Source organism: Thalassophryne amazonica, chromosome 6 (genome assembly GCF_902500255.1).
Source record: "Thalassophryne amazonica chromosome 6, fThaAma1.1, whole genome shotgun sequence".
Classification (NCBI taxonomy): Eukaryota; Metazoa; Chordata; class Actinopteri; order Batrachoidiformes; family Batrachoididae; genus Thalassophryne; species Thalassophryne amazonica.
The window spans coordinates 63,485,704-63,509,999 of NC_047108.1; the positions used below are offsets into that span (position 1 = coordinate 63,485,704).

At 44.8% G+C, this 24,296-nt stretch overlaps 1 protein-coding gene across 2 annotated transcripts in view; it reads left to right on the forward strand.

Annotated features, from left to right (window-relative positions):
• LOC117512298 (differentially expressed in FDCP 6 homolog) overlaps positions 1–24,296 on the forward strand; it is a 46,193-nt gene that overhangs the window by 15,769 nt on the left and 6,128 nt on the right. The window contains exons 4-10 of one of the 2 annotated variants that reach the window (XM_034172313.1): positions 1,794–2,021; positions 2,111–2,257; positions 2,662–2,724; positions 2,837–2,945; positions 7,821–8,119; positions 8,199–8,365; positions 8,757–8,955. In XM_034172313.1, the coding sequence (XP_034028204.1) occupies positions 1,794–2,021; positions 2,111–2,257; positions 2,662–2,724; positions 2,837–2,945; positions 7,821–8,119; positions 8,199–8,365; positions 8,757–8,955 (1,212 nt within the window). The remainder of the gene's footprint in view (positions 1–1,793; positions 2,022–2,110; positions 2,258–2,661; positions 2,725–2,836; positions 2,946–7,820; positions 8,120–8,198; positions 8,366–8,756; positions 8,956–24,296) is intronic. The other variant, XM_034172314.1, reaches the window with a different exon arrangement.

A 24,296-nucleotide genomic window follows, 5' to 3' on the forward strand; every position in this document is an offset into this window, starting at 1 on the left:
CCAGGACAGGTCCTCACTGATGTGCACCCCCAGGAATTTGGTGCTGCTCACTCTCTCCACAGCAGCACCACTGCGGCGTTGGTGCTGTTAGATCTTACTGCTGCGTTTGATACCGTGGATCATCATATTTTACTTGATAGGCTGGAGAATCATTTCGGGATTAATGGAAGTGCCCTTGTGTGGTTGGCGTCATACCTGATCAGTCGTTTTCACTGTGTCTTGTACAATAATACTACCTGTAACCTTAGTGACATGAAATTTGGGGTTCCACAGGGATCTGTCTTAGGCCCCCTGCTTTTTTCCCCTTTATCTAGCACCGCTTGAGCACATTTTGCAGTGTTTTGGGATTGCCTTTCACTGCTATGCTGATGATACTCACTTATACATGCTGATAACTGCTGGTAGTCTCATTCACATAAAATCCTTAGAAGATTGTCTTGCATCAGTGAGAAGCTGGATGTCTAGTAACTTCCTGCTTTTAAACTCTGCTAACACTGAAATGATGGTTCTTGGTCCAGCAAGACGTCAGCATCAATTTGATCAGCTAGCGCTTAGCTTAGGTCCGTGTGTTATACATCATACAGACAACGTGAGGAACCTTGGGGTAATTTGATCCTACGTTGTCCTTTGACCTCCACATTAGAGGCATTACAAGGACTGCTTTATTCCATCTGTGAAATATAGCAAAGATTTGTTCCATCCTGTCTATGGCTGATGCTGAGACCCTGATTCATGCATTTGTTTCTTCTTGATTGGGCTATTGCAATGCTCTATTTTCTGGTTTACCGCAGTCCAGCATTAGGGGTCTTCAATTGGTTCAAAATGCTACTGCCAGACTTTTGACACGAAGCAGAAAGTTTGACCATATTACACCCATTCTGGCATCCCTTTATTGGCTTCCTGTCTCTGTGAGATCTGATTTTAAGGTTCTGTTATTAGCCTATAAAATTGTTCACGGACTGGCACCTCCCTACCTGGGTGACCTGGTTGAACTCTATGTACCGGTTCTCCCTTGCGTTCGCAGGGTGTAGGACTTCTTTGTGTTCCTAGGGTGAATAAAACGTCTGTGACTTACAAAGCTTTTTCTTATCATGCCCCTGTTCTGTGGAATGATCTTCCTGCCTCAATAAGGCAGTTGGATTCTGTGGAAACTTTTAAGTCTAGATTTAAGACCCATTTGTTTTCCCAGTCTTATCGTTAGTATATTATGTTTTAATGTGCTTTTTTTCTTCTTTTTACTCTTTTATGTTTTTACTCTTTTATTGTGCCTTCTGATCTTTTAATTCATTTTGTTCTGTTTTCGAATTGTGTTGTGTGATGCGTCTTGAGGCGACCTTGTTGTCAATTGGCGCTATACAAACTAATACATTTGAAATTTGAGTCAACTGAATTAAACACTTTGACCAGGACAGTGTGATAATGATATATTTTCCTTGAGATTGAAGAACAATGCCTTTCACAAATAAGAGTAGAACACTTGGCATTATACCGTTACAAAGAAACTTGATACTTACGAGGACCAAACTGAGCAGGATAGACATGATGATCAAATAATGTCTATCCTTTTGTTCTTTTTGTTGTTGTGTATTGAAAAAAAAATAAGCAAACATCTAGTTAACATGGTAAAATCTAATTAGGAAGACAGTAAAGGATTAACAAGGTACTTGATTATATGTAAATGACAGAAAGCAGTATTCCTAATATTGAGGAGGCCATCGTGTGGCAAATACAAATAAAGCTAATCATCACGCTTATTTTTGCTGTCAATCATTTTGCTTCTCTCTCATCTCCAGGTGGAGTACCTCCTGAAGAAGATATGCATGGCTATGAGTACTGAGTTCAGCTGTGTGGAATTAGAGGACTTCTTCACCCAAGATCCAATCCAGCAGAGAGGCATTACAGTTTGGACATTTCTGGAGTTGATGAACTCGGGAAAGATAACCAAAGGGATTGATAAGAGCATCACCAGCATGGCTGTGGAAGAAGTGTACAGGGAGATAGTCGGTGATGTCCTCAAGGAGGTAGGAGTTGACTTTTTTCTTGCGGTGTTTGGTTCCTGTGAAGCTCTCCTTTGTGTTGTGACCATGTGTGCTGTTGGGGGTGCCTGCAGGGTTACCTTTGGAAGAAAGGACAGCTGAGGAGAAACTGGAAGGAACGCTGGTTCACTTTAAAGCCAAGCAACTTGTTGTACTACACTGGGGAGGACCGAAAGGAGTGCCAAGGAAACATAGCTCTGGATGGGAACTGCTGTGTGGAGGTAAGCAGCTGGAGATAAACAACGCCAACACGGGTAAGAACTGGGGCAGTGGATTTTACTGACCTAGTTATCATTAATAATCTTGTTATTATTAATAATCTTATCATTAACATTCTTGTTTATCTACAAAGAGGCATTTGGAAACACAATCAGATTTATGGTTTTTACACAAATTTAGGCTGCACTTGAGATTATCCCTCTGCAGCATGCTTATGAATTGAAAATGTGGGTCTTTTTTTTTTTTTTTGCTCTTTGATGTCAACACTGAATAAATTATTAACCCATCAATGCCATATGGTGCTACACGGAGCGCTGACAAACAAGTTCTGCTGTTTCAAAGATTTTATTTTACTCCAAATTTTTTAAAAAGCCAGTCATTTGATTGAAATCATGCTTTATTATAGGAAGTAGACGATGATCAAATATTGTTCGGTCGTACAAAATGGATCAAAAACATCATATATCCAGTGAGTTCCCATATTTACTCCTAAGCTCTGTATAGATTAAATTGATCTCCTGTGTGAATACTATAAATGTACTGATATTACCTGATCAAATTGATTGTTGCTTGTTGGACAGGTGCTGCCAGATCGCGATGGGAAAAGGTGCATGTTTTGTCTGAAAACCCTCTCTAAGACGTACGAGATGAGCGCCTCAGACACTAAACAGAGGCAGGAGTGGACTACAGGTCAGCAGGTCTCACACTGAATGATACAAGATTCAAGATTCAAACAACTTTATTGATTCCTAAAAGGGCAATTCATCTTCACACCCAATTACCTCAAGCAAAAATACAGCAATTAATCCACAATTATTACTAGTTGAACGTAATAATGGCACACATCAGAATTAAAACAACCACACATATACATTTGATTTGAGACTGAACACTAAGAGGTCACAGGCATTCAAATTTGTCTACACTCAACAAAAGCTTGATATTAACACAGCTACCATGAAGCCAGACACCAGACAAAAGGATTTTCTTTAAGATCCCCGTAGTGCAAGATGGTCACCAAAATAAGCAAGTGGCAAATACACAATAAATCCAGAGCATTAGGTATAGGTTGTCAGAGTCAGCATTTTCAAGAGCAAAAAATCAGTGTCCAAAAGACAAAAATTAATGTTAAGGTACAATTAAGAGGTTTTACTGGTTGGAACTAAGACACATGTAATTCATGGCAAGATACTCAGTGATATTTCCATTAACATAGTAGTTCAGTTAACACACATCTTGTTCATACAATTCCAACCATTATGAGTTAAAGCTTCACTTTTATTGTTAAAATGTTAACTCAATAGGGTGAACTTCATGATGCTTAAAGTGACACTATAAGACATAAAAAGTGTATTTGACCAGGGTTTCCCATCCCCGGTCCTTTGGACCCAAAGTACTGAACTTTTTCCAATTCTTCACTGCTCTGACTGCATATAATGAGCCAAACCAGATGTGTTCAGCCAGCTGGTGATTTGCTGAACATACCTGAGTTGATATGGTCAGAGTACACCAGGGATAAATAGAAACCATTCAGCACTTTGGGTCCAGAGGACCAGGATTGGGAAACACTGCTACAGAGACTACTTTAACACTATTTTGATTATACTCCCCAATATATATATATATATATATATATATATATATATATATATATATATATATATATATATATATATATATATATATATATATATATACGAGGTCTGTCCATAAAGTATAGGTCCTTTTTATTTTTTTCAAAAACTATATGGATTTCATTCATATGTTTTTACGTCAGACATGCTTGAACCCTCGTGCGCATGCGTGAGTTTTTCCACGCCTGTCGGTGACATCATTCGCCTGTGAGCACTCCTTGTGGGAGGAGTCGTCCAGCCCCTCGTCGGAATTCCTTTGTCTGAGAAGTTGCTGAGAGACTGGCGCTTTCTTTGATCAAAATTTTTTCTAAACCTGTGAGACACATCGAAGTGGACATGGTTCGAAAAATTAAGCTGGTTTTCAGTGAAAATTTTAACGGCTGATGAGAGATTTTGAGGTGATACTGTCGCTTTAAGGACTTCCCACGGTGCGAGACGTCGCTCAGCGCTCTCAGCCGCCGTCGTCAGCCTGTTTCAAGCTGAAAACCTCCACATTTCAGGCTCTATTGATCCAGGACGTCGTGAGAGAACAGAGAAGTTTCAGAAGAAGTCGGTTTCAGCATTTTATCCGGATATTCCACTGTTAAAGGAGATTTTTTTAATGAAAGATGTGTGGACGGGTCCGCGCGTTGGCTCGCAGCCGCCGCGACGCTCCGCCACAGGAAAAACACCTCTGTTGGAAGCCTTAAGGACAAGTTGGAACATGTCCAGCTGTTAAACAATTTCTCATATACTCACTCCACTGAAAGCCATCAAAAGCCGCCTGGATTTTACAAATGGTTATCAACACAGAGGTGTTTTTCCTGTGCCGCCGCACCGCGCCGGCTGCGTCCCGATGCGCGGACCCGTCCGCACGTCTTTCATTAAAAAAATCTCCTTTAACAGTGGAATATCCGGATAAAATGCTGAAACCGACTTCTTCTGAAACTTCTCTGTTCTCTCACGACGTCCTGGATCAATAGAGCCTGAAATGTGGAGGTTTTCAGCTTGAAACAGGCTGATGACGGCGCCTGAGAGCGCTGCGCGACGTCTCGCACTGTGGGAAGTCCTTAAAGCGACAGTATCACCTCAAAATCTCTCATCAGCCGTTAAAATTTTCACTGAAAACCAGCTTAATTTTTTGAACCATGTCCACTTCGATGTGTCTCACAGGTTTAGAAAAAATTTTGATCAAAGAAAGCGCCAGTCTCTCAGCAACTTCTCAGACAAAGGAATTCCGACGAGGGGCTGGACGACTCCTCCCACAAGGAGTGCTAACAGGCGAATGACGTCACCGACAGGCGTGGAAAAACTCACGCATGTGCACGAGGTATGTATATATATATATATATATATATATATAGTGCCCTGTATTATCTAATGTAATTATCTTCCTTAAATTCACACTGAAAGCAAATCTCTACAACTTGATATAAATTAATTAAAAATATAAAAGCCAAGATGAGGAGTTGCATAAGTAATAGAATGCTTAGGTATAATACCTGTTAGTAATCAGGTCTATTGACAGTTTTCTTCAGACAAGTCAGGGGATGAATACATGAACATTTCCAAGTCACTGAATATGTCTTGACCTTTATTTACATCAATTATGAAGAAATACAAACAGTATGGCACTCTATGGTAAATCGGTGTGGAGTAGACAGTTCTCAAAAACTGAGTGACTGTGCAAGAAGGAGAAGAGTGAGGAAAGCCACCAAGACACCCAGACAACCCAGAAGACATTATAGGGTTATGTGACTGTGATTGGAGAAATTGTGCATAGTGCATGTTTTGCATTTTGTATCGCCAGTTATACAGCTTCATGATGAAGTGATTTAGAGGAAGATTTTCTTAAAAAGAAGACCTGAAAATTCAGCTATAATTTGCCAGAAAGTACATATGAGATGCAAGCCTAGATTTGATGTTTTGGTGAAAGAAAATCCTCCTCTATACCACTTTATCATGAAGGAATTTGCACATTAACAACAAAAGGTTTGGAAGCCTTTGATGCTGGACTACAGTAAGCCACAAAATAGGACGTTACCTAGTGTCACACAGGAACTTTGAATTTTCAGAATCAGAAAAATCTTTATTTCACGTGTGCAACGAAATTTAAAAGCAACTCCACGATGGCAGAAATACTGTAACACTCACCCATTTAAGAGTAACAAATTCAGACATTAAAATATTGCACACACACACACAACAGACATGGAATTTGCTTGTTTTTTGCTAATTAAATCAGAGTAATAGGCCCTCTTTTTTGTAGCCAGTAACACAACTATCCAATGGCCAGTAACATTTGCAGTGACTGACTAGTTTGTTAATTCATGTATTCACAAAGATTTACTACCTACTGCTGATATATAATGCATGAAAGCAAGTATGATATCGTGAGGGCATCATTTTCTGAGCTTGATCACACATCTGTAGCTTACACATTAGGGTAGTCCTCTGCAGATGCCCAAAATAAAAATGTGACTTTCTTAAGGTGCTTCCTGACAAAATTGTTCATCTCGATGAGAAAATGTTTTGTGCAAAATTTTATTTCAATACGACTATTCTAACCACTGCAACACGCAGGGTGGACATTACAGTAGTTGAGCATATTAGTGCAAACCAGCAGTAGTAATGTACCTGTTCACAAATGAAATACAGATTGAAACAACAGTTGTTTCTCCTTTAAGTGACCATACAGGTGAGATTAAAAAAAGTATTACATGTCACTGTCCACCTATCAGGTGAAAACAAACAGTCATGGGGAGTGGCGTTTGGTTCCGATTTTCTTCGTCTTCAGGAACTGATGTCGATGCTGCTCAACAACTTGCAGCAGGTATTGGCACTGCTGTTCATCCTTTGTTAGGATCGGATTGTAATCCTGGAGTAGTGCAACTCCTCGCTCAGCAAAATCATTGACAGCAGCAATGTTGTCCAGGACCTGCTGCGACGACTGGAATGATGGGTCATCCTCCCACTCTGAGGGGTCCTTGATGAGGAAGCCCGTGTTTACGTTGAATGCCTCAAAAATATGACCTGAGGCAGATGTAACAAAATCTGCCACTAATGAACTAATATATCCAGTCCAGAACTCAAAATGTCACTCGCACGTCACAAAAAACAGAGGCCGGGCGGCAGTGGCACCCAATTAATTTTTACTCCACAAGGTACCAAAAAGTGAAGAAGCACCTTGAAAAAGTTGAAGTTTGTTTCTTAGGACCACACTATTAAACATGCATAAGTACAGTTTTTGGACTTTGTTCATATGAAGACCAAATAAAGAGACCTAAGGTTGGGTTTGAACCCACAACCGCATGGTTACAACCCCCAGCAACACAATCGACAACTCACAGTGGCACAAGGACTTGTTTTTCACTCAACTCCAAGGATTGACTTCAAATTATACCTTTAGTGTATTGAGTGTTGTGTCAGGATGGGCATCTGGTGTAGATTTGGTTCAAAATCAGCATGCGGATCCACTTCAAATCTGGTGTGGCTCCCTCAAATGAAACAAAAGAGAAACAGAAGGGACTTCTTTAGGTTTTTTTGTTTGTGCAGTATGACTCAAGTGTACAAAATAATCTGGGAATGCAGTAATTTCTTCTTCTTTTGTTTCACTGGCAGCCACACACTATCGCACACACTGCCCATTACCCTGACTGGCATTGGTTCCAAACTCCCATCACTAAGCCCTAACCTGAATGCCAAGTTGTCAACTTGTCATTGCAAAAGCTGAATGACACTTAATGACAGAAGTCATAAATGTTTATGACATTGACGTAATGTTTCTGACACCTTCATGACTCTGTCATGTAACATTTCTGACAGTATAATGTCACTATTATGACAGTACCTTCAAGTGAAGTGTTACCAAAAGATGTTCAGTCTTCTTCGGTGGTGAAAACATTATTCAGTGCATCAAAAAAGAGAAACCTCCTCCTTCCTTCATCCACAGCCATTCAAACAGCTATCAGGCTGCACGTGGAGGGGAAAACATCCCTCCACAAAGATTTGAAGCTCAAGCGACGTGAACAGCGGGATCAGCGAGAGAAAAGGAGGCAGGCTAAGGAGGAGGAACTGCAAAGGCTCCAAGCCCTGCAGGAAGAACGGGAGCGTAAGCTGGCGGAGCTGGAGCTCCTGAAGGAGGCTCAGAAGCAGGCTCAGATTCTCCTGGAACAGGATGAGCAGAGGAGACGGCAGCAGCACGAGCAGCTCCAGCGGGCTCTGGAGATCCAGCTTCGCGAGGCTGAGGAGGTGAGGCCAAAGGGAGGCTGAGAAGAAAGGAGGATGCTGATCTGGAGATGTCAGTGCACGTTATGTTGTGTGCCTCCAGGCTCGGGTCAGTATGCAGGCAGAGATGGCTCTGAAGGAGGAGGAGGCTGAGAGGCAGAGGAAGAGGATTGTGGAGCTGGAGGAGATGCAGAAGCGCTTGGAGGAAGCACTGCAGCAGGAAATCAAAGCCAGGCTGGATGAGGAGGCCTTCCGCTATGCACAAGCAGGGTAATGTGTCACACATAACACACTCACCTATTCTACAACATGTTTTGACTTTTTTTTTTTTTTTTACATTCAGCCTGCAAACAAAGCAGCATTGCTTTATTGAGCTGTTGAAAGGAGGTCATGCTGCATGATGTTCCTGAGGAAGCTGAGCCACTAACAGAGGAAGTTGTTAAATGTTGCAATCGGTCACATCTATTGCCTTGCCTTTTTGTCCTGTCAGCCTTTTCCAATACATTTTTTTGAATGAAATTATCGACAAAATATGGAAACTCATTTGTCCATGAGGAACTGTGCAGCTCTGCTCACCAGGAGTAAAAACGTCACATCCTCATAAACAATCAGAGGTCAGTCCAAGAGTCTCAGTTTTCTGTTATTTGTTTGTTGTTTCCAGCCTACTCGCTGAGGAAGAGGAGAAAATGAAAGCCCTGATGGCTCTACAGGATCAGCAGGAGGAGTACATCCTCAAAACCCAGAGAGAAAAGCAAGAGCTGAAACAGGAAATGGAGGCCAAGTCCCGGGCCCTGGAGGAGGCGCAGAGACAGCTGGAGGAGGTGCGGGCCAACCGGCACAGGGTTGACCAGGACGTAGTGGTAAGAAGAAAATGTAAAAAAAAGTAAAAGTGCTTTATGCAATGAATTTTATCGATCAGCGTACGCCAGTGTGTCCGACACTGTCCGTCTATGTGCAGATGATGTAAAAATAGCCTCTGGATCAGGACAATATCTTGAACTGAAACAAGATATATCAATCTGTCTATTCTCTCTCTCTCTCTCTCTCTCTCTCTCTCTCTCTCTCTCTCTCTCTCTCTCTCTCTCTCTCTCTCTCTCTCTCTCTCTCTCTATATATATATATATATATATATATATATATATATATATATATATATATATATATATATACACACACAAAACCCAAGTCCAATGAAGTTGGGACGTTGTGTAAAATGTAAATGAAAAAAAAAAATACAATGATTTGCAAATCCTCTTCAACCTACTGTATTTAATGTTCAAACTGATAAACTTGATTATTTTCATGCAAATATTTGCTCATTTTGAAATGGATGCCTGCAACACGTTTCAAAAAAGCTGGGACAGTGGTATGTTTACCACTGTGTTACATCACCTTTCCTTCTAACAACACTCAATAAGCATTTGAGAACTGAGGACACTAACTGTGAGTGTCATGACTGGGTATAAAAGGAGCATCCCCAAAAGTCTCAGCCGTTCACAAGCAAAGATGGGGTGAGGATCACCATTTTGTGAACAACTACTTGAAAAAATAGTCCAACAGTTTAAGAACAATGTTTCTCAACGTTCAATTTCAAGGAATTTAGGGATTCCATCATCTACAGTCCATAATCTAATCAGAAGTTTCAGAGAATCTGGAGACGTTTCTACAGGAAAGCGGCAAGGCCGAAAACCAACATTGAATGCCCGTGACCTTCGATCCCTCAGGTGGCACTGCATTAAAAACCAACATCATTGTGTAAAGGATCTTAGAGCATGGGCTCAGGAACACTTCAGAAAACCATTGTCATTTAACACAGTTCGTTGCTACATCTACAAGTGCAAATTAAAACTCTACCATGCAAAGTGAAAGTCATACATCAACAACATCCAGAAACACCGCCGCCTTCTCTGGGCCTGAGCTCATTTGAAATGGACAGACGCAAAGTAGAAAAGTGCGCTGTGGTCTGATGAGTCCACATTTCAAATTGTTCTTGGAAATCATGGACGTTATGTCCTCTGGATGAAAGAGGAAAAAGACCATCCACATTGTTACCAGTGCAAAGTTCAAAAGCCAGCATCTGTGATGGTATGGGGGTGTGTTAGTGCCCATGGCATGTGTAACTTACACATCTGTGATGGCACCATCAATGCTGAAAGGTACATCCAGGTTTTGGAGCAACACATGCTGTCATCCAAGCAACGTCTTTTTCAGGGACGTCCCTGCTTATTTCAGCAAGACAATGCCAAGCCACATTCTGCACGTGTTACAACAGTGTGGCTTCGTGCTGGTACTAGACTTGCCTGCCTACAGTCCAGACCTGTCACCCATTGAAAATGTGTGGCGCATTATGAAGCACAAAATACAATAACAGAGACCCCGGACTGTTGAACAACTGAAGTCGTACATCAAGCAAGAATGGGAAAGAATTGCACCTACAAAGCTTCAACAATTAGTGTCCTCTGTTCCCAAACACTTATTGAGTGTTGTTAGAAGGAAAGGTGAATTATCACACTGGTAAACATACCACTGTCCCAGCTTTTTTGAAATGTGTTGCAGGCATCCATTTCAAAATGAGCAAATATTTGCACAAAAACAATACATTTTATCAGTTTGAACATTAAACATCTTGTCTTCATGGTGTATTTAATTGAATATAAGTTAAAGAGGATTTGCAAATCATTGTATTCTGTTTTTATTTACATTTTACACAACATCTCAACTTCATTGGAATTGGAGTTATATATATATATATATATATATATATATATACACTCAACAAAAATATAAACGCAACACTTTTGGTTTTGCTCCCATTTTGTATGAGATGAACTCAAAGATCTAAAACTTTTTCCACATACACAATATCACCATTTCTCTCAAATATTGTTCACAAACCAGTCTAAATCTGTGATAGTGAGCACTTCTCCTTTGCTAAGATAATCCATCCCACCTCACAGGTGTGCCATACCAAGATGCTGATTAGACACCATGATTAGTGCACAGGTGTGCCTTAGACTGCCCACAATAAAAGGCCACTCTGAAAGGTGCAGTTTTATCACACAGCACAATGCCACAGATGTCGCAAGATTTGAGGGAGCATGCAATTAGCATGCTGACAGCAGGAATGTCAACCAGAGCTATTGCTCGTGTATTGAATGTTCATGTCTCTACCATAAGCCGTCTCCAAAGTCGTTTCCGAGAATTTGGCAGTACATCCAACCAGCCTCACAACCGCAGACCACGTGTAACCACACCAGACCAGGACCTCCACATCCAGCATGTTCACCTCCAAGATTGTCTGAGACCAGCCACTCGGACAGCTGCTGGAACAATCGGTTTGCATAACCAAAGAATTTCTGCACAAACTGTCAGAAACCGTCTCTGGGAAGCTCATCTGCATGCTTGTCGTTCTCATCGGGGTCTTGACCTGACTCCAGTTCGTCGTTGTAACCAACTTGAGTGGGCAAATGCTCACATTCGCTGGCGTTTGGCACGTTGGAGAGGTGTTCTCTTCACGGATGATGCAAAGGAGATGTGTTGCACTGCATGAGGCAAATGGTGGTCACACCAGATACTGACTGGTATCCCCCCCAATAAAACAAAACTGCACCTTTCAGAGTGGCCTTTTATTGTGGGCAGTCTAAGGCACACCTGTGCACTAATCATGGTGTCTAATCAGCATCTTGGTATGGCACACCTGTGAGGTGGGATGGATTATCTTAGCAAAGGAGAAGTGCTCACTATCACAGATTTAGACTGGTTTGTGAACAATATTTGAGGGAAATGGTGATATTGTGTATGTGGAAAAAGTTTTAGATCTTTGAGTTCATCTCATACAAAATGGGAGCAAAACCAAAAGTGTTGCGTTTATATTTTTGTTGAGTATATATATATACACACACACACACACACACACACACACACACACACACACACAATCAAGAGAAAGGGTATTTAAGGTGGCCATCTCATCTAATGAGTGGCAACATGGGAGTCTCTTAACAACTCTCAAATGACTTGAAAACAAAGATTGTTCAACATCATGGTTTAGGGGAAGGATACAAAAAGCTATCTCAGAGATTTCAGCTGTTAGTTTCCACTGTGAGGAACATAGTGAGGAAATGGAAAACCGCAGGCACAGTACTAGTTAAGGCCCGAAGTGGCAGGCCAAGAAAAATCTCATAAGCTGAAGCAAAGGATGGTGAGAAGATGGTGAGAGAGTCATAGTCAACCCACAGACCTCCTCCAAAGACTTACAACACAATCTTGCTGAAGATAGTGCCTCTGTGCACAGTTCAACTATACAGCTCACTTTGCACAAAAAGATGCTGTAATGCAGAGGAAGCTTTTTCTGCGTACACGCCACAAACAGAATTGCTTGAGGTATGCTAAAGCACATTTGGACAAGCCAGCTTCATTTTGTAATAAGGTGCTGTGGACTGATGAAATTAAAATTGAGTTAAGTGCTTTGAGGCAACTCTGTTGTGATTTGGCGCTATGTAAATGAAAATAAATTGAAATTGAATTGAGTTATTTGGACATAACAAGGGGCGGTATGGATGACTGAAAAAGAACACACATTCCACGAAAAACGCTTGCTCCCTACAGTAAAATTTGGAAGTGGTTCCATCATGCTGTGTGGCTGTGTGGCCAGTGCAAGTACTGGGAATCTTGTTAAAGTTGAGGGTCACATGGATTCCAGCCAATATCAGCAGATTCTTGAGAACAATGTTCATGAATCAGTGGCAAAGTTGAAGTTGCGCCGGGGCTGGATCCTTCAACAAGACGACGACCCTAAACACTGTTCAAAATCTACTAAGGCAATCATGCAGAGGAACAAGTACAACGTTCTGGAATGGCCATCTCAGTCCACAGACCTGAATATTATTGAAAATCTGTGGTGTGATTTTAAGCGGGCTGTCCATGCTCAGAAACCAACAAACCTGACTGAACTAAGGATGCTTTGTAAAGAAGAATGGTCCAAAATACCTTCAACCAGAATTCAGTGTCTTATTGGAAGTTATAGGAAGTGTTTAGAGGCTGTTATTGTTGTGTGGGCCGCTGAAGAGGAGGTACTGCTGGCCCACCACCACTAGAGGGCGCCCTGCCTGGAGTGCGGGCTCCAGGCACCAGAGGGCGCTGCCGCCTCACAGGAGCAGCCAGGACGACAGCTGTCATCCATCACTAGAGACAGCTGATCCCAATCAAGACGGAGGTATATCAGCAGGACGGCATCTCCACCTCATTTGCCGAGATATCGCCATACCTAAGAGGTAACGTACTCAGCCGATTGTATTCTTGACGGTAATACCTTGTTGCTTGTGTGTTGGATAAGCAGATAGTGAGTGGTACAGCGGGAGATTGTAGTGGACTTCTTGGATAAGTACTCACACTCCTGCACTCACCAGTATTTTCCTGACGAGAGGTGGAGGTGGACTCTCCACCCTCCGTGTTGCTGGGTGCAGCCGCGCCCACACCTGACTGTTTCTGTTTCCTGCCAGCAGTACCGGATCCGGCGAGCGGAGGCAGTGGCCACCTGGGAATTCGGGACTTGGCGGCTCCAGTATCCCCGGGGTCCGGTGGCGGCGGAGATCGGGTTGGTTCCGGTTCGACTTGGACAGACGTCTCCTATCGTCGAGCCTGCCCACACGACACCTTTGAATTAGACTTAAGCTCTCTATTGTTATCAGTTGTATTTGTTGTGCCCTTTTTTCACAACAGTAAAAACAGTATATTTGATTCCTCCATTGTCCGTTCATTGTCGCCCCCTGTTGTGGGTCCGTGTTCCTACACTTTCACAACAGGATATCTTGGCCAGCGTCATGGATCCCGAGGGGCGTCAACCGGCTGTTGAACGGCCAATGGAAGAACAGGACGCACAGGTGTCCGCGGGAGGGGTAATCGGTGAGTTGCAGCGGATCCTCACCGCTTTCACGACTCGGTTAGATTTGATGACCGAGCAGAACGTCCTCCTGAACCGCAGGGTGGAGGCTCTCGCCGCGCAGGTGGAAGCGCGCCCTCCGGGCGCCGCTGCGGCTCTCCCTCCCGCAGACCCTGTGCGTAGCGTTGACGTTCCACTGGTTGTTCAACGACCTCTCCCACCTTCCCCGGAAGCATACATAAGCCCCCCAGAGCCGTACGGAGGCTGTGTGGAGACGTGCGCGGATTTTCTGATGCAGTGTTCGCTCGTCTTCGCACAGCGTCCCGTTATGTACGCGACCGATGCTAGTAAAGTAGCTTATGTTATAAACCTGCATCGCGGTGAGGCACGCGCTTGGGCTACAGCGCTCTGGGAGCAGACGTCACGGCTCCTTCTGACATACGATGGGTTTGTAAGGGAGCTCAGAACCGTGTTCGATCACCCTAATAGAGGCGAGACCGCTTCAACCGTGCTACTGTCAATGAGACAGGGGCGTCGGAGCGCAGCTGCCTATGCAGTCGACTTCCGCATTGCGGCTGCGAGATCCGGCTGGAATAGCACTGCCCTCCGCGCCGCCTTTGTAAACGGACTGTCTTTGGTTCTTAAGGAGCACCTGGTGGCTAAGGACGAACCGCGGGACTTAGATGGGCTCATCGATCTCGTCATACGGTTAGACAACCGGTTAGAAGAACGTCGGCGGGAACGAGACGAAGGGCGTGGCTGGGTACGTGCCGTCACTCTCCCTTCCGGTTCCGACCGCGCTCCGCCTTCCCCACGCTCCACGGCCCCTGCACTCCGTGGGGCCACAGCTCCCCCTACTGACGAAGCTATGGACACGAGTAGGGCAACATTTAGGGCACCAGATGCACAGAGGAGACGGGCCCATGGAGCTTGTTTTGTTTGTGGTGCAATAGAGCACCATATGAGAGACTGCCCCGAGCGGTTAAACTCCAACGCCCGCCCCTAGAAACTGGGCTAGGGGTGGGCCGAGACATTCACGTGGGACACACCCACATCGCCACACGACTCCCAGTTACGATCCTTTATGAGGACTCGACCCTGAAGGCCCCAGCACTGGTGGACACGGGCTCTGAGGGGAATCTGTTGGATAGCAGATGGGCCAGGGAGATAGGGCTCCCTCTGGTGGCGCTTACCTCGCCTGTACAGGTTCGGGCACTAGATGGCTCCCTACTCCCTCCGATCACGCATAAGACACCACCTGTAACGCTGGTGGTGTCAGGAAACCACAGGGAGGTGATCGAGTTTTTTGTGACTCAGGCCACTTCCCGTGTGGTTTTAGGTTTTCCCTGGATGTTGAAGCACAATCCCCGGATTGATTGGCCGTCCGGGGTAGTGGTTCAGTGGAGCGAGACCTGCCATCGGGTGTGTCTAGGTTCCTCGGTTCCTCCCGGCTCCCAAGCTAAGGAGGAGGTCAGAGTCCCGCCCAATCTGGGGACGGTGCCGGTGGAGTACCACGACCTTGTCGACGTGTTCAGCAAGGATCTGGCTCTCACGCTTCCCCCCCACCGTCCGTACGATTGTGCCATTGATTTGGTTCCGGGCAGTGAGTTCCCGTCCAGTAGGCTGTACAACCTCTCACGGCCTGAGCGTGAATCAATGGAGACCTACATCCGGGACTTGTTAGCTGCCGGGTTGATCCGGAATTCCACCTCCCCGATGGGCGCAGGTTTCTTTTTTGTGGGTAAAAAAGACGGCGGACTTCGTCCATGCATTGATTATAGGGGGCTGAACGAAATCACGGTTCGCAACCGATACCCGTTGCCCCTGTTGGATTCGGTGTTCACACCCCTGCATGGAGCCAAAATTTTTACCAAGCTTGATCTTAGAAATGCGTATCATCTGGTTCGGATCCGGAAGGGAGACGAGTGGAAAACGGCATTTAACACCCCCTTAGGTCACTTTGAGTACCTGGTCATGCCGTTCGGCCTCACAAACGCCCCCGCGACGCTCCAAGCCTTGGTTAACGACGTCTTGCGGGACTTCCTGCACCGGTTCGTCTTCGTATATTTAGACGATATACTCATCTTTTCTCCGGATCCTGAGACTCATGTCAGGCATGTACGTCAGGTCCTGCAGCGGTTGTTGGAGAACCGGCTGTTTGTGAAGGGCGAGAAGTGTGAGTTCCACCGCACTTCTTTGTCCTTCCTGGGGTTCATCATCTCCTCCAACTCCGTCGCTCCTGATCCAGCCAAGGTTGCGGCGGTGAGAGACTGGCCCCAACCCACAAGCCGTAGGAAATTGCAACAGTTCCTAGGCTTTGCTAATTTCTACAGGAGGTTCATTAAGGGCTACAGTCAGGTAGTTAGCCCCCTGACAGCCCTGACCTCACCAAAAGTCCCCTTCACCTGGTCGGATCGGTGCGATGTCGCATTCAAGGAGTTGAAACGGCGCTTCTCGTCTGCACCTGTTCTGGTGCAGCCCGATCCTAATCGCCAGTTAGTGGTTGAAGTGGACGCCTCGGACTCAGGGATAGGAGCCGTGCTATCCCAGAGCGGGAAGACCGATAAGGTCCTTCACCCGTGTGCCTATTTTTCCCGCAGGTTGACCCCAGCCGAACGGAACTATGACGTCGGCAATCGAGAGCTCCTTGCGGTGAAAGAGGCTCTTGAGGAGTGGAGACATCTGTTGGAGGGAACGTCCGTGCCATTCACGGTCTTCACTGACCACCGGAACCTGGAGTATATCAGGACCGCCAAGCGGCTGAACCCCAGGCAAGCCCGCTGGTCACTGTTCTTCGGCCGTTTTGACTTCCGGATCACCTACCGTCCCGGGACCAAAAACCAAAGATCGGATGCCTTGTCCCGGGTACATGAAGATGAGGTCAAAACGGAGCCGTCGGATCCCCCGGAACCCATCATCCCGGAGTCCGCTATCGTGGCCGCTCTCACCTGGGACGTGGAGAAGACCGTCCGGGAGGCCCTGACACGAGACCCGGACCCCGGAACCGGACCAAAGAACAAACTTTACGTCCCACCAGAAGCCAGGGCTGCAGTTTTGGACTTCTGTCACGGTTCTAAGCTCTCCTGTCATCCTGGGGTGCGAAGAACCGTGGCAGTCGTCCGGCAGCGCTTCTGGTGGGCGTCCCTGGATGCCGACGTCCGGGGTTACATCCAGGCCTGTACCACCTGCGCCAGGGGCAAGGCGGACCACCGCAAGACACCGGGATTGCTACAGCCGCTGCCCGTGCCTCATCGCCTCTGGTCTCACATTGGCCTGGATTTCGTCACGGGTCTCCCGCCGTCCCAGGGAAACACCGTTGTCCTCACGATAGTGGACCGATTCTCCAAGGCGGCCCACTTCGTGGCCCTCCCGAAGCTACCAACGGCCCAGGAGACAGCGGACCTCCTAGTCCTCCACGTCGTCCGTCTGCATGGGATACCATCAGACATCGTCTCCGATCGCGGTCCCCAGTTCTCCTCGCATGTTTGGAGGAGCTTTTGCCGGGAACTGGGGGCCACGGTCAGTCTCTCGTCCGGGTATCACCCCCAGACCAACGGAGAAGCAGAACGGGCCAACCAGGAAATGTAGCAGACCCTACGCTGTGTGACAGCTGCGCACCCGACGGCCTGGAGTACCCACCTGGCCTGGATCGAGTACGCCCACAACAGCCAAGTGTCGTCCGCCACCGGCCTCTCCCCCTTCGAGGTGTGCTTGGGGTATCAACCCCCGTTGTTTCCGGTGGTTGAGGGGGAGGTCGGTGTGCCCTCGGTCCAGGCCCACCTACGGAAGTGCCGTCGGGTGTGGCGTGCCGCCCGTTCTGCTTTGTTGAGGGCCCGGACGAGGGCGAAGAACCATGCAGACCGGCGGCGGGCCCCGGCTCCCACGTACCGTCCTGGGCAGGAGGTATGGTTGTCCACCAAGGACATTCCCCTTCAAGTGGACTCCCCGAAACTGCAGGAGCGATACATTGGACCTTACAAGATTCTCAAGGTCATCAATCCCGCCGCAGTGAGGCTCCAGCTTCCGGCCTCACTGCGGATTCATCCGGTTTTCCATGTCTCCAGGATTAAACCCCATCACACCTCACCCCTCTGCACTCCGGGTCCGGCGCCACCTCCTGCCCGGATCATCGACGGAGAGCCGGCCTGGACCGTGCGCCGGCTCCTTGACGTTCGACGAATGGGCCGGGGTTTTCAGTACTTGGTGGACTGGGAGGGGTACGGCCCCGAAGAACGCTCCTGGGTGAAGAAGGGCTTCATCCTGGACCCGGCCCTCCTGGCCGACTTCTACCGTCGCCACCCTGACAAACCCGGTCGTGCGCCAGGAGGCGCCCGTTGAGGGGGGGGTCCTGTTGTGTGGGCCGCTGAAGAGGAGGTACTGCTGGCCCACCACCACTAGAGGGCGCCCTGCCTGGAGTGCGGGCTCCAGGCACCAGAGGGCGCTGTCGCCTCACAGGAGCAGCCAGGACGACAGCTGTCATCCATCACTAGAGACAGCTGATCCCAATCAAGACGGAGGTATATCAGCAGGACGGCATCTCCACCTCATTTGCCGAGATATCGCCATACCTAAGAGGTAACGTACTCAGCCGATTGTATTCTTGACGGTAATACCTTGTTGCTTGTGTGTTGGATAAGCAGATAGTGAGTGGTACAGCGGGAGATTGTAGTGGACTTCTTGGATAAGTACTCACACTCCTGCACTCACCAGTATTTTCCTGACGAGAGGTGGAGGTGGACTCTCCACCCTCCGTGTTGCTGGGTGCAGCCGCGCCCACACCTGACTGTTTCTGTTTCCTGCCAGCAGTACCGGATCCGGCGAGCGGAGGCAGTGGCCACCTGGGAATTCGGGACTTGGCGGCTCCAGTATCCCCGGGGTCCGGTGGCGGTGGAGATCGGGTTGGTTCCGGTTCGACTTGGACAGACGTCTCCTATCGTCGAGCCTGCCCACACGACACCTTTGAATTAGACTTAAGCTCTCTATTGTTATCAGTTGTATTTGTTGTGCCCTTTTTTCACAACAGTAAAAACAGTATATTTGATTCCTCCATTGTCCTTTCATTGTCGCCCCCTGTTGTGGGTCCGTGTTCCTACACTTTCACAACAGTTATTTCTGCAAAAGGAGGATCTACTAAATGTTGATGTATTTTTTCTGTTGCGGTGCCCAAATTTAAAAATACTTATTGTGGTTCATGTTAGTTTAACAGTGTTGTTAGTGTTATTGATTTATTGTGTTTTTGTAGTTCAATTGGTTTAGTCAGTTAGTTAAGTGTCATGTTGCATGAGTTAAATATAGGGATGGGTATTGATAAGATTTTATCGATATCGATGCCATTATCTATTCCGCTTATCGTTCCGATTCCTTATCGATTACCATATAAATACCGCCTGTGAATTTTCTGTGTACTAAAAGTAGGCTTTACAGGTTATCTATGTCAACAACATTTTCAGTCTTAAAGTAAATAAATATGAAATCGGTAACTGGATCCTTGATCTCTGGACATAAATTGAAATAAAGAAAATCTGTACATGGTCATTGGATCATTGATCTCTCGACATAAATAAAATCTCTACGTGTTGGATCCTAGACCTCTGGATATAAATAGTAATAAACAAAAGCTGTAGTTTATGTCAAAAGCATTTCCTTTCAGATGTTAATTACAGAAATGTAACCCCATAGCCTCTGAGCTGAGCTCAGCTCGCTGTGCTGTACATCAGGATTTATATAAAACACAGACATAAAACACAGACGTCTCATTTTTGGAGAAAAAAATGTTTTGGTTTGTTGTCTGTATTACAAAGTTTGGAAAGAGGTGTCATTTGATTTAAAATGGCAATTGGCTTTGAAGTTATTAATCCCGACCAGACTCTGACTTGACTCAGCGTAAAGCAGTACAGCATTTGGAGTCGTGCAACCGGAACAGAGGATGATTCTCGTTTCTTGCCCGCAGCAAGACAAGAGTCCCAGTTAGTGACTTTAATCAGCACAAAAGTGACTCACGATTGACATATTTTGATGGCTTTGAGAGGGGTTAAGAAGGCAACTTGCCACAAACTGCTTTGTTGGTTCAAGCTTCGACAACCACAGCCGCTGCAGAAGTGGTTGATTATAGAACCGCTGCAGGGTCTGCAATCAACGTAGAGAAACTATAGTTTTCCTGATAAAACACCCTCCAAAACAAGGCCGCTCTGAAGGACCGATAAGGGAATCTTTAAGCAAAAAGGCTATCAATGTCGGTGGATCGAATAATTTGTTAACGATTCTTGAAAAGAACCGGTTCTCGATACCCAGCCCTAGTTAAGTAGCATGTTGCCTTTATAATGTTGCCTTTACCAGGAGTGAGAGGTGACGTGTGGTTGATCTCTTCCGCCACCGTCTGTTTGTGGATGTGTAAAAATAAAAACACTTCTTTGCGGCAGAATGATGAAAAGGCAAAAAGCTCTGTGTGCGTGCATGCATGTATAACTTTGATCATGGACAAACTGGGGAGAACTCACATTTGCCGTTTGGTATTCTTATGTATTTTGGGTCAAAACAGAACGCTGATAGGACAAATATTTTTGGAGAAACTATGGATATTAGCTAACAACACTGAACAATGGACATTGATAAGTACATTCTGGACTCACATGCTATTCCAGCAGGGGATGGTTAATCATCTATATATTAAAAGCGTGCATGCGTGATTTTATTAATTAAGTCCAATGTAAGTACATAATATAATCAGAAATGCGCTAAAAATACCTGGATGACACAAGAAAGTGAAAACACTTTTTTCCATTGTGGGCTATTTAATAATCAAATGACAAAATAGAAGTAATAATAAAATGAAATAATAATGATAATAATAATAATAATAATAATAATGATCATGTGTATATGAGAACAAGAACCTAAACAATTCATAAATACATTAAGACAGTAAATTGACGTTTAAAAAACTACATAATTAACAGGAAATAAAAGGGCTGAGTTCTTGTAAAAACTGAGGTCCAAGGTTCTAAAAACATTCTGGACTCACACGGCATTCCAACTAATTATAGAAACTTTGTATATTATTATCACCCTTGATAAATGTCAGCTAACTCTGTTATAAACACTACCCAATCTAGAGCCTGTGGATCCCCACGGGCAATGCACTAGTGTGTATATATATATATATATATATATATATATATATATATATATATATATATATACACACACACACACACACTCAACAAAAATATAAACACAACACTTTTGGTTTTGCTCCCATTTTGTATGATATGAACTCAAAGATCTAAAATTTTTTCCACATACACATATCAAAATATCAACCATCAACTCGTATTGAATGTTCATTTCTCTACCATAAGCCGTCTCCAAAGGTGTTTCAGAGAATTTGGCAGTACATCCAACCAGCCTCACAACCGCAGACCACGTGTAACCACACCAGCCCAGGACCTCCACATCCAGCATGTTCACCTCCAAGATCGTCTGAGACCAGCCACTCGGACAGCTGCTGAAACAATCGGTTTGCATAACCAAAGAATTTCTGCACAAACTGTCAGAAACCATCTCAGGGAAGCTCATCTGCATGCTCGTCGTCCTCATCGAGGTCTCGACCTGACTCCAGTTCGTCGTCGTAACCGACGTGAGTGGGCAAATGCTCACATTCGCTGGTGTTTGGCACGTTGGAGAGGTGTTCTCTTCACGGATGAATCCCGGTTCACACTGTTTAGGGCAGATGGCAGACAGCATGTGTGGCGTCGTGTGGGTGAGCGGTTTTCTGATGTCAATGTTGTGGATCGAGTGGCCCATGGTGGCGGTGGGGTTATGGTATGGGCAGGCGTCTGTTATGGACGAAGAACACAGGTGCATTTTATTGATGGCATTTTGAATGCACAGAGATACCGTGACGAGATCCTGAGGTCCATTGTTGTGCCATACATCCAAGAACATCACCTCATGTTGCAGCAGGATAATGCACGGCCCCATGTTGCAAGGATCTGTACACAATTCTTGGAAGCTGAAAATGTCCCAGTTCTTGCATGGCCGGCATACTCACCGGACATGTCACCCATTGAGCATGTTTGGGATGCTCTGGACCGGCGTATACGACAGCGTGTACCAGTTCCTGCCAATATCCAGCAACTTCGCACAGCCATTGAAGAGGAGTGGACCAACATTCCACAGGCCACAATTGACAACCTGATCAACTCTATGCGAAGGAGATGTGTTGCACTGCATGAGGCAAATGGTGGTCACACCAGATACTGACTGGTATCCCCCCCCAATAAAACAAAACTGCACCTTTCAGAGTGGCCTTTTATTGTGGGCAGTCTAAGGCACACCTGTGCACTAATCATGGTGTCTAATCAGCATCTTGATATGGCACACCTGTGAGGTGGGATGGATTATCTCAGCAAAGGAGAAGTACTCACTATCACAGATTTAGACTGGTTTGTGAACAATATTTGAGGGAAATGGTGATATTGTGTATGTGGAAAAAGTTTTAGATCTTTGAGTTCATCTCATACAAAATGGGAGCAAAACCAAAAGTGTTGCATTTATATTTTTGTTGAGTGTATATATATATATAAACTACATCTATAGCTCTTTATTTCTCTATTCCTATATGAAGATCTTTACATCTCTCTATCACTATAGCTGTATATATGTATGTCTATCTAGCTCCTTGTTTGTCTTGTTTTATCATTTACTATCTCTAAATAAATTCCTGCTTTTTTCTCTATATGCATTATGCAGCCAGTCTGCTCTGTGTAAGCCTGATCCTGTCAGATCTCAGAAGCTAAGCAGAGTAGCTTCTGGTTGGTACTTGGATGGGAGAAGTCTTTAAAATACCAAGGGCTGTGTATGTTTCTCCCGGTAAAACTAGAGTTGTGTCAGGAAGGGCATCTGGCATAAAACGTGTGCCAAATTCCAAATGCAGATCCTGTTGGTGGAAATGAAATATATTTTGCCCAAGTTATCATAAACGTGTGACTGATGCATGGATAGATGTGTCATGGCTTGGCAGAGGACCTCAACGCAGAGAACAATGGATGCTGGTAAAAGGCTGGTTTATTATTCAAGAATGCAGCAGGTTTTGAGAGTACACACAATAGGAACAGTACCCGGCTGTTGTCCAGGAAGAGGCAGGCAAAGACGTCGATCAATTTAACAGGCGGAAGACAGGTACATGCAGAAACAGATCAAAAGGCAACTGTGTCCTTACAGGAAGCAACACAAGACTTATTCACAATAACAGCAGATCATAATGTGACCAAATCCAGAATCTGGAATTGTCAGGTTAAGCTCAGGAAACACAAAAGGGCCATGTGAGTTGGTAGCAGAGAAGCAAACAGAGAGCAGGCATGAATCTTGATAATCTGGTGGAGAGGTAGTGAGTTGTGAGCAGTTTAAAAGGCTAAACAAAAGCACCACGCTCATAGAGCACAAACCTCCGCCAACATTAGTTTCCAATAACACAAAACTTTACCTTGGAAAAAATTTTCAAGGTCAAAGTCCTGTTAGAAGTGGCATTTCATAAGCTAATTTAGATGTGATCAAATGTATGTATTTAGTTCATGCACTTGAATCAAAGGTTTTTGTGGTGTTGTCAGGTTGTTTTCTTTTTTGTTTGTTTTTTGGTTTCTGAATTCTTTTTCAGATAATTTTCACAGAACTTTGGTTATTTCTGCTATGCACAATTTGTCATTGCTTTTTGGCACTTGGTTTCTGACTGATAACTGGAAGACAGACAAACAGGCATAAAATTGGAACCTCTGTTCAATTTTGGTGGTGTAGGTAAATCAATAACAGAAAAATGAGAGTGGTTGAGGCACTTTTGATTGAGATACAATGCACCAAATGGGCATTTATATATTAAATTCAAATATCCACAAAATCCACAATCCAGATCAGATCCAGATCAAACTTTGTCAGGCGATAGTGTGGGCCAGTCTGCACCTCATTTTTAAATATGAGAGTGATTGGGGCATGTTTGATTAAGATATAATGCAAAATATATATTAAATCTGGGTTTTCAATGTTAAATTTAAATGGCCACAAAATCTGTAATCTGGATCACATCCGGATCAAACTTTGTCAGTTGATAAAGGATACCATCCTATATAACATTCTCAAACATGAAAGACATTCAATCTTTTTTGACAGAGTTGTGAATTTTAAAAAATTTGTTCAATGTTAAAAATAAGGATTTTTTGAAGGCTTTTCCTGACTTTGTCCTTTGACCTATGACCTTGAAAATTGAATCACTTCTTGCCTATCAGGATATGAATCTTCAGTAAAAATTTCGTAACAATATATGAAAAA